Source organism: Citrus clementina, unplaced genomic scaffold (genome assembly GCF_000493195.1).
Source record: "Citrus clementina cultivar Clemenules unplaced genomic scaffold, Citrus_clementina_v1.0 scaffold_2, whole genome shotgun sequence".
NCBI classification, from domain to species: domain Eukaryota; kingdom Viridiplantae; phylum Streptophyta; class Magnoliopsida; order Sapindales; family Rutaceae; genus Citrus; species Citrus x clementina.
Window position 1 is genome coordinate 35,013,495 of NW_006262688.1, and position 10,952 is coordinate 35,024,446.

General features: G+C 36.8%; 3 protein-coding genes and 1 pseudogene across 4 annotated transcripts; 1 reads left to right on the plus strand and 3 right to left on the minus strand.

Annotated features, from left to right (window-relative positions):
• Nucleotides 1-186: 186 nt before the first annotated feature.
• On the plus strand, nt 187-1,743 carry LOC18053283 (uncharacterized protein At2g34460, chloroplastic). The gene is made up of 4 exons (XM_006449603.2): nt 187-421; nt 532-651; nt 1,188-1,460; nt 1,552-1,743. The coding sequence occupies exons 1-4, from the start codon at nt 218-220 to the stop codon at nt 1,714-1,716; spliced, it is 762 nt and encodes a 253-aa protein (XP_006449666.1). The 5' UTR covers nt 187-217; the 3' UTR covers nt 1,717-1,743.
• A 460-nt stretch (nt 1,744-2,203) lies between these two features.
• LOC112101182 lies at nt 2,204-2,821 on the minus strand (annotated as a pseudogene).
• A 2,200-nt stretch (nt 2,822-5,021) lies between these two features.
• Nucleotides 5,022-7,373, minus strand: LOC18053284 (uncharacterized protein At4g18257). 2 transcript variants are annotated; one of them, XM_006449605.2, is made up of 3 exons: nt 6,932-7,368; nt 6,327-6,644; nt 5,022-5,396 (listed from the first exon to the last, which is right to left on the minus strand). In XM_006449605.2, exons 1-3 carry the CDS (start codon nt 7,219-7,221, stop codon nt 5,237-5,239), a joined length of 768 nt encoding a protein of 255 aa, XP_006449668.1. In that variant the 5' UTR covers nt 7,222-7,368; the 3' UTR covers nt 5,022-5,236. The 2 variants fall into 2 exon arrangements, with proteins under 2 accessions (XP_006449668.1, XP_024045822.1); XM_024190054.1 differs by having other exon boundaries at nt 5,305-5,460; nt 6,932-7,373.
• Nucleotides 7,374-7,976: 603 nt separating this feature from the next.
• LOC112101100 (gamma-terpinene synthase, chloroplastic-like) lies at nt 7,977-10,712 on the minus strand. The gene is made up of 6 exons (XM_024191219.1): nt 10,443-10,712; nt 10,037-10,334; nt 9,352-9,955; nt 9,067-9,205; nt 8,708-8,956; nt 7,977-8,553 (listed from the first exon to the last, which is right to left on the minus strand). Exons 1-6 carry the CDS (start codon nt 10,689-10,691, stop codon nt 8,242-8,244), a joined length of 1,851 nt encoding a protein of 616 aa, XP_024046987.1. The 5' UTR covers nt 10,692-10,712; the 3' UTR covers nt 7,977-8,241.
• Nucleotides 10,713-10,952: the final 240 nt, after the last annotated feature.

Consider the following 10,952-nt stretch of genomic DNA (forward strand, 5'->3'; position numbering starts at 1 on the left):
GGTAATTATTGGCTAGTGGACTAAATACCCGATACTGATATGGAAACCAATTTGGGTTAAGGGATAGGTAGCAGGGATTCAATTTAACCACACCTAAAAGAATTTTTCTCAATTGAATAAGGAGGTGTTAATAAAAAATGGGGGGGGGGGGAGGGGGGGGCTTTAGTTAGTAAATTTCCTATTCTTGATGTACTACACAATGCACTCATTGTTTTAGATGGGACAAAGTGAAATAACTGAGGAAGCAGAAGAAAATGTAAGTGTGAAGCAGAAGAAGATATTTGTGGCTGGAGCAACTGGCAGTTCCGGGAAAAGGATTGTTGAGCAGCTTCTAGCAAAGGGTTTTGCTGTCAAGGCCGGGGTTCGGGATCTGGACAAGGCTAAAACTACTCTTTCCAAAGACAACACATCTCTTCAAATTGTTAGCATCTCAAACTTTCTCAAGCACAGTCAGTTTGTGGGAATTGAAATTTAATTGGGGCTTTTTCTTTTTGTTAATTTTAGGAATTGTATTGAGTTCCTTTTTAATAGGTGAAAGCAGATGTGACCGAGGGTTCTGCCAAACTAGCAGAAGCTATAGGCGATGATTCAGAAGCTGTGGTGTGTGCCACAGGGTTTCAGCCTGGTTGGGATTTGTTTGCTCCTTGGAAGGCAAGTTGGTTTTGTATCTCTTCAGTAGATAATCTGTACTTGTTTTGATTACGTAGACTCATATCCATGTTGAAAGACAACCATTTGCAATTGCTGGTACAACTATGCTCACATCTTTTCTCTTGTCAGTCGTTGCTCTAAAATTTCAATCTGTTCTTGTGTCAATCCATGTACAAATGCACCCATGTTGTTGTACATGGTTGCACATGATTAATCTCACCTGTGTTTATCTTACTTGCTTACACCTTTGTTTATGACTTCAGAAGTGTATTACCAAACGATTATTGGGTTAGGGGTTATAGTTTCATATTTGGTATTAATTCTTGAAATGATGAAATCAGTCGTTAGTCTAGTGGAGTTATGTATACAGCCTTTCATATTAAGTTCCACGGTTTTATCGTTAACATGCATGATGCATCCCAGAATTCAATCCTCCATCTTGATTGGATGCATGAAAATTTGTTGTTTCATACTTTCATCTTCCTGACTATTTGGTAGATTATGCTCTGTAGTTTTATGTAGCTTATGAATTTCAGGTTGATAATTTTGGCACAGTAAACCTTGTTGAAGCATGCCGGAAAAGAGGCGTTAACAGATTCATTCTTATTAGCTCCATTTTAGTCAATGGAGCTGCAATGGGGCAAATACTAAATCCAGCTTACATTTTTCTGAATGTGTTTGGCCTCACCTTAATAGCAAAGCTTCAGGCAGAGCAATACATCAGGAAATCTGGTATTAACTACACGATCATAAGGCCTGGTGGATTGAGAAATGAACCCCCAACTGGAAACATTGTCATGGAGCCAGAAGTAAGGGCATTTATTTAAGAACTTCCAGCTTTCAGATTTCTTTTATGCTTGCATGTGTACCACAAATTTGATTCTTGTATTCTCTCTTTAGGATACTCTTTATGAAGGTACCATTTCCAGAGATCAGGTCGCAGAAGTTGCTGTTGAGGCACTACTTCATCCCGAATCATCTTACAAAGTTGTGGAGATCGTTTCTCGTGCGGATGCTCCTAAGCGTTCGTATCAGGATCTTTTTGGTTCCATAAAGCAAGGATGACTTCATATTTAAAATAAATATGCAGAGGCTAGTGATATTATTATTATTATTATTATTATTATTATTTTGGGTAATTTTTAAAAACCTCTCATGAGTTTTGAGGTTGTTGCAAGTAGATGGCCAAGATCGTTTTATTCGTAAAAAATCCCCTGCTGTCAGTTAAATTTTCTCTTGATTGATAGTTGATTTTAAAAAAATAATATTATCCCTGGTGACAGTGCAATCCTCGGCACGAAAATCACCATTCTATTTTTTAACATTTTTACCCCTACCAATTCTGAATATTTGCAATGTTTCAAGTAACTAATATAACTATTTTATCCTCTTTAAATTGTTAAGATTTCTTTAAAATCCTAAAAAAATGAAAAAATTGAAGAAAGAACAACTACTACCAATCCCATCATCACCCATTCAATTTTTTTTTTTTTAGTCTAGTCAATTTCTTCAAAATTGATAAAAAAACATTCTTCATCGTGATCAACATTTAGCAACATCATCAAGCCTATAACTATACATTACCTAATCCAAAGCATTAAAGACGAACGAGAAAAGAGAGTTATGTGATCGTAGATCAATTTCTAAAGATCGGATCAGGCCACTCTCAAGCTTCCACGTCAGTGCCCTTCTTGACCGGAGAGCAAATGAGCCATTTCAAACCACAGGGATCCTTGACCTTTCCCACGCGCCCAGCCGCCCACTACAACATGCGCCGTTGTCTTTAGCAAGCTTACCCTCAACAACAACTCCAGCTCTCACAACCTTGGCGAGGGCAGCCTCAACATCATCAATCTCCAAGCAGAGGATGCATCCGATTCCCATATTTTTAGTTGCAACAGAATCATCGAAAAAGTCAGAGACAAGAAAAATGGAGCCGGCAATCTCGAATTGAGCTCATGTTCAGCCTTTCGTTTGGTTTCCATGTTGCGGTTGATCTCCACATCACCAAACGCTGTTTTGTAGAACTGAGCAACGTCAGTAACCTTCGATGCTTCCACAAGCAACTACAGCTTCATCCCATGAAGTTGGCCGAGGTAGCAGGAGCAGTCATCTTCACGGTGTAGTTCAGAACATCAGCCATTGAGAGAGTTTTGGTGTATAGACAAAGGGAAAGAACCTGAACTTAGGAGAGAGAAAATCAAAGAGAGAGAAGAAAGATGAAACCAAAGAGACGAAATAAAACAAGAGAGAAAAGGAACTTCACCTATTCAAAATGACAAGTCACTGTGCTAAAGGCAATAAAACGGCAAGTCTTTGATAACATTGTAAAATGTCAATAATGCCCCCAACTAGCCAAACGGTAACCAAAGGAACTAAAATGCAGGGGTCTTTTACAAATAAAACGATCTTGACCATTTACTTGCAACAGTCTCAAATCTCAGGGGAGATTTTAAAAAATTACCCTTATTATTTTTTGGGTTGGTAACATACAAAATAGCATTCCAACCTCATCTTGCATATGCTGAATGCTCTGCTTAAGATTTTTTTCGAGTTGTCTATGGCCAGTGATTTGTCTGCCAGCTCAGAGTTCTGAATCTTCGTACATTTGGATTTTTGTCGTTGGTTTCATGAGTTCCAGATCTGAGGAAGATTAAATTGTGTATCGGTATAACTCTGATTCTTTTGAGTTACTAAAAAGAACAATAATTAATTATTCTCTGGTCTCTGATGCATCAGGTAATCAAAACTTCAGTGGCTTAATACGGACTAATAGAATTGGACACCATGCGAATCTGTGTCAGTAGTAATACTAATTGAAAAGGATCAGTGAAATAGATGATTTTGCAGAGGCTTTTATTATCCCAAGGAAACAATAATCTCTTATTGGATATAAAAGATATAACAGGATAATTGAGGGACCTGTCTATGGTACAGATTCTGTAACAAACATCTCCCGTCATCCCACCAGCCCATTTTCTGTTGTTTAGTTTCTCACTCCACATCCAACCACATCCAACGGCTGATGCTGCAGTCTGTAGCTTACGGATTCTGTAAGCTAGTCAAGTCCATAATTCAGAAGCTCTGGATAATGAGCTTTCAAATTCTCAAAAATAAAAGTCGCAGGAATGAAACGCAAACCGTATGCAAAGAAAGAGGTAAACTAGTCAGGAAGTAACCAAAAACCAAGCCAGAAGAGAAGCCATGGCTGCAACAAGCAAAACAGGAACACCAAAATAGCAAGTGATGAAATTTACAAGAACCAAGCCAAAAGAGAAGCCACGGCTGCAACAGGCAAAACAGGAACACCAAGAGCTGCTCCAATGCTTTCCATTGGTGCTGGTGCGATTCCTCCCAAATCTTCGGCCGCGTTCGTGGCCACAAAAGTGCCAAAAGCCAAAAGAACCATAATGTAGATGGTGAAAGCCATGCTCATTTTGCTACCCTCCATTCTCTCACTAAGTACTCGACTGATCACCTAGTGAGAAAGTTGCAGAAGTGATATTCTTTGGACTCTGCGAGTAGCCGAGTATAATGGAGACTGCGTATGGGTTTTATAATACTGTTTTAGCATATAATTAAGAATCTGCCAACTATACTATGTTGGTTTAACCACAAACAAAATGATTTGAAGGTGATGCGCTGTCAGTCGTATAATTTTTCGTTTCTCACTCCATTAACCTCTGAAACCAGCCTGGATTTAAACTGTTCAATGGCACGTAACCATTTAGCAATCATGCAAATTCTCTAAATACTATTGTTTCCAGCTTCCAGCCATGTTTTTGATAGTTTTAGTGAGGATTAAGGCTGTAGCATGTGATGGTGCAACATTATATAAAAAGTTTTTGGTGAATATGTGTAATCTTATCAGGAAACTTTGCTGTCTACGATATTTATCATGATTTTGATAGTAAAAAATTACGAGAAAAGTGACCAGTAAACGTAATCAATTGAAAGCTTGCTTTTTCGGCAAAAGGAACCACGTTAGAGTATCACCTAGCTGATTTTGGTACCGATAGACGGACAGAAAATGGGCATTATTTATTGAATCTGGCATGTGGTCAGTGGAGCAAAAATAATGCATGCGCACTTGCAATATGTGATTTATGCAGCCTCGTATACTTTTAGGTAACTTGGGTATTATACGGGCTGAGAATTTGGTTTGGCATTCCAACTCTGACTTTCTAGATTCTAAAGAAATAACATCTTGCTGCTAGATGATTGTTAACTTTCGAGAATTTTAGAACCAAGATGATCATTGATAAAACCTGATCCGCTACTAAAATGGATTTTATGTAGAAAATGAATTCGATGGCACTTAGCGGTTGAAAGACATCAACAGTTCATAAAATCAGCCAGAAACATTAATGAGACGTGCAAAATTGTTCCTTCTACGATCTATCATCTATTTCATGTAAAACATGACTACACTGTACAATATTAAATAAGTGTTAGTATACAAAGCAAGAGTTCAAAGATTGAAATATACATTTAGCTCCAAAATTATGGCATTAGGGTGATTGGGAAATGATTGATCTGGTAAATCAATGCCAACTTCAAGAAAAATATTGTCATCACTTTAGATTCATGTCTGTTCCATATTTGATGCTGCCTTTTGCTTTTCCAACAATTTGCGAAGATAGGCCTGTCTTAGTTTCTCCCGGCGAGCTTCTGCTTGTTCTTGCCTGCGCAATTTCAGCTCAGATGCCTTTTCTCTTGCTTGGTTTACTTCTTCATGAACTTCCCTGAAATGGAAAGAAAACCACTAATCAATCGTTGTATGGATCTCAGTGGCATGATGTACAGAGCCTAGCATGTAATAACTGCAATCAGATCAAAAAAATAAAATAAAAGCAAACAATAAAAGAATAATAACCAAATTTTATGTACGAAAGCTGTTATATAAAATAATTTTATGAAATTTACTGTTCCTACACTCGAATTTTGAACAATTATTCAATTTTCATTGGCTCTGTTCTTCTTTTGCATGATATTATATGTTAGCATATTGTTTGTTTGTCTCAGGATGTTAGTCAAGTACACCACCATCAGGAGATAATACGAAAGGAATATCCTCTTTCCAAATTACTCTCTGGTTCTCTCATTTTATAATTGCTCTACTTGTCCTACTTTCCCAATTTTTTTCCAGTTTTCCTATCACAAATACTTATTTACATTCTTTCTATTGTTACCTACTTACAAAAATGACAGTCCTCAAGCTTGTCAATTATGGCCATATTCTCCTGTCACCCCTCCAGTTAATTCTTTTTATTCCTTCTACAAGGTATACCCCGTACATCGACCTAAGAAAGCCTAAAGCCGGAATGTACCCTTGTTTCTTCAATTGACAATATATAGTAGCTTAATTGCGCAATATAGAAATATATTACTACATAATTTCTGTTGCATGAACTCGCAGCCGTTCCACCAAGGATCACAAGCAATTCTAAGCCCACTGAATGGTATCTTTAGATAAAATACAAGTGACAATCCATATATTAGACCCCTACCCACAAATTTAACAGTCACAACGTGTGCCATATAGACTATTAAAATTGCGAGTCAAAACTCCCACATCATGTTTATTTAACCTTCACAGTATGCCCAATACCAAATGTCATACAAACAGAGAGAAAGATAGAGGAGAAAAAAAGAAGAAAAGAATTAAGCTTTACCTCACAAAACGCTTGTGTTCACTGTTGTCCATTGCTCCAGATGTTCGCCCAGGTGCAACAAATTTCATGTTGAAAAGCATAGAACCATTGTCCTCGTGTTCATTATTGTCTGATGGTGCAGCAGTAGAAACATCAGAGCCATGTGGCTGCTGCGATTCCAGCTCTGTACTCTTACGGAAAAAGTCAACACAATACTTCTCCTTGTCTTCCTCATCTGATAGCTCTCCCCTCTGCAGTTTCTCATATAACTCAGCCTTCTTCTCTAATGCAGCATAGCTCGCTGATCCATCATTAGCTGCTTTCAACTCAAGCTTGTCCCTAGATGTATATACACAAGCAAGCATGATTAATCTCAGTAAAAGAATCAAACACGCAATCGCTTAATACGCCGAAGTCCAAGCCAATTATTGGAGCAGTTTATTATTAACTCAACACCACCACTGAAAATTGAATAAAAAAAATCAAAATTTTAAGTGCTCAAACATTAAACGAAATTAGGGTTCTAAATGATAATCCTCATTTATATTAAGTCCTAAATAATTAAATCTTAAAACTTGAAAAAAGAAATAACTAAATAAATAAATATGAAAGAAGAGGGGAGCTACTTGAGAGCGCGGGCGTCGACGCCGGAGTTCTTGAGGGAGAAGGAATCGCATGGAGCGATCTTCTTCTTGGCGCGGAGGAACTCAACATCAGGGCCGTTCAACTCCTTGGATTTTCTAGATTCTTCTTGAGACTGGTAAAGCTGGGCCTTGAGTTCCAAGATGGAGGAGAGACCCACTCCTTCTATCGACCGTTGCTTTTTCGGCATTATTGATGATTCCGTCAGCCATCCCAGTGATTCCACCACCACTCTCTTCTTCCTCTCCTGTTCCTGATCCTGTCCCTCACCCATTTTTTGCTCTTGATTTTGATTTTGATTTGTCTTCTTTGAGATTCACGATTGGGGTTTCATAGAGATGGGATGAGAGCCACTGCTGCTGCGTGATTCTCGCCTTTCTTGTTAATTTCACCGCCGCCCTCTGTAAACGACTTGTCGTTTGTTTTCTACGAATAAAGCCACGTCGGCCCTCGTAAATTCAAAAAATATTCTAAATTAACACTCTGACCTATTTTTGACTTATAAAAAATATGAAACTAATATTTGAGTTTTATTAAATTTTAAATTTTTGCAGTTGGCTGAGTGATTTAAAAAAAAATTATTTTAATAATATTTTAATTAAAAAATGAGTTTTGAAGGTTGATTTTTTAAGTGCATATAATCCTCACCTATTTTATTAAATAATAAGAATAAATGTGTTGCGAATAAGCATTCAACCTATTGATTTGAAAAAAAGAGTAAGTGTTGCTATCATTTTATTAATCATTTATTCTCCTTATATATTACGGAGAATGTTGGGATTATTTACACTCTAAACATTCAAATTTTAATAGAAAAATCTATTATAAATATATGAATTATTATTAAAGATAATTTATTATAAATCAGTATTATTTAATTATTTTGAACACCCCTATAACATATTCAATATATAATTCTCATGCCCTAAATCTTAAAATTTTTATTTCCAGCATAGCAATCAATATTTAAATAAACAATAAGGAAATCAATATTTAAAAAAAAAAAAAGTGACTGTGTATCATTGCTTTTTATTAAAGAATTATTAGAGTACACTTTTTGGGCTTAAATCTAGTTGTCCGCATAGCAAGGGTATCCTGGAAACATTTATTGGAAAGGACAAATATAAAGCTAATTAACGAAGCTGCGAAACTACAAGAAATTAATTGGGGGAGCTACTTATTCTCAAAATGGAGAGCTAAAATGTTGACTCTAAGATCTCTAGCTCCAAGAAATCTAGTTGCACGTTTTTATGATCATCCGCTTCAACACTCTTGGTCTTTCGCCAAGAATTAATCAAAGATTGATTAAAGAAACGGGATGAACAAGTAATGGCAATACACGATTTTTACTTTTGTGCTGAATGGTATGTCCATCTCCATTTTGGTACGTGCATTGAGCCATTCTTGCTAGATTCATCGCAAACCGGATAAAATTGTTGGACAATAATAAGTGATCAGGATTTTCATCTCCATCTTTATTGTTCATCTTCATCCATGTTGCTGTAATCAAATCTCTGATGTGTTCACGAGCATCGCTTTCTGAAGCTCCAGTTTCATGCATGTAACATTGAATCGCTTTAGGAACATCACCTCGTTTCACCTCATCCTAAGATAAATCAAGCAAGAAATTAATATTAATTCATTAGACTATTATTATATACACGCATATATTATATGAATCATAAATTAATTCTTTGGAACATATAATCTAATAGAACAGAATGAAAATCATTAAAAATATATAAGATGATGTAACGTACCGATGATGTTGCCAAATCATTTGCAAGTCGAAAAATCATCGATGGCCAACGAATTATGTTGGGGTATTCTTCTAAGAATTGCAAGGCCTCATTTGTTGGTGGATTTGCAATCAGATTATAAGCATGCAGTAGAATTACAGGTCCTGATACTGAAATCCAAGCATTGTCCATGTATTCCTCAAGGGTTGGGATGTATCCGCTGCTGTACCATTTTGCCTCCAACAAAAAAGATTTGCACATATCTGCCCACTGCAATACAAGTATTATTATAATTATCATCATCATCATCGTCAGTAGCAAAACATTAAAAAAAAAAAAAAATTACATCGAAGATTAATTTATTAAAATTAATTAATTACCACTTTCTTAAGGTAAGGAATGACATGAACTCCTTGATCCTTGAGAACATCAAAAGCCATTTCGTTTGTGGAATTATGGAGAACATGAAAACACTGCTTCATATAATATGGAAGTTGATCCATTGCTTTGACATCCCATCTGAAATCAAATTAATTAATTACAAACCCAATTATATTTTAATTAATTGATGAATATTTATGATAGAACTAGCTAATTTAACTGCAGAGAGTGATAGAGAGAGAGAGAGAGTTTGATAAAAGTAAAGACTCGTGTAGTGTACTAACCTCTCAACGGCATTTGTGAATAGCTCAAGTTCATCCAAGGTACCATACACATCATAAACATCGTCAATAGTCGTAATTAATGCGTTCACCTTTGTGGACATCCTTCTGCAATATTCGAACTGAGGCTCCCATACCTCCCCCAAGGCCCAGAAGAAATTCTCCATTATCCTGTCCCTTGCAAAATGCAACTCTCCAAGACCCGTCTTCCTCCACCACGTCGACACATACTTGAGCTCTTCTTGGTGCGCTGCTTGCACAGCATTAAAGTCCAATTTAGCAAGCTCTACCAAGACTTGGTTCACGTCTGGCCCTCTTTGGTACATATCAATGAACCACCTTGCCTCCAATCTTACCATCCTCCAATGTAATGGAAGCTCCAACGCATGCTCCACTAATGTTGAAAGATATCCATCGTCATCATTGTTATTGTGCTTCACGTATTCTTTGAGATGTGTGGTTGTGAAATTTATAGCTTCATTGAAGATATTGCTCTCTTCTTCTACCAGAAGATATGCAGCTTCATACAGTGCTAAAATTCCTTTGATATCGTCACCGAGGCATGATTTAAACTTCCCCTTCTCGTCCATGAAAAGAGAGAGAGTTCCTACAGCAACACATCTGAATCACACACACACATATATTTAGATAGAACAAAAACTTCCATTGGATTTGGGTACGTACGTACCTTGTGCATGCATATCAAAACCATGCTGTCTTAGGAGTCTAAATTCAAGAGCTACGGCATATAACGAACTTTCTTGTTTTTCCTTGGCATGGTAACTGCTGCGACTGTTTCTCTCGTTATATATCCTACTGAGAAATCTTTTAATTTCGTCCTCAAAGTGATAGGATACTCCAAGTCTTTGCAAATTGTCAACAATCTCCAGTTGATGTAACGCATCCACGTAATCAACCTCTTTATTCTCAAGCATTAACCACACTTCTCCCTTCAGCTTTTCGATCCGTTGGGCATATGATTCCACCTACAAAGATTATCAAAAGATAACACCATTAGTTTTTTTTAGCTTCACATATATATCCTGTCAATTCCAAATAATTAATTGAATCATCACTATAGTTATTAAGCATACCACATATTCATTTGACAGAGACTGAAGGTAATCGTAGCCCCACATAGAAGGCTGATAATTGGCAGATCGCCTATTACTAATTGCCTTCTCACACACGCTGGTAGCATTAGCAGCCGTGCATTGGACCGGAGATGCACAAAAGCCATTGCTATTGCTCATGCTGAAGGATCCGACTAATGAGATGCAACTTCTAGGCTGCAATCTCGTGAAGTTAGCAGCAGGCACTGAAGCAATCAGTTGATGAGCCATTAATTTATTTATTAAAAAAGTAATTCTCCTGAAACGTCTTTTCTCTCTCTCTTTCTCAATTTATTTGTATGCTTCGTAGGTCCAAATTCACTGGGTGCCACAATTTATTGAGGGACCTTGCTATGTTATATACTCGGTATGTAACATAGTAAATTGTTAGGAAATTGATGGGTGAAGAAATGCCGTAATTAAAATAAAATTGGAAAAAAATAAAGAAGAAACACAAAAAGGATATTATGAAATTACGTGATTCGGCTTTTA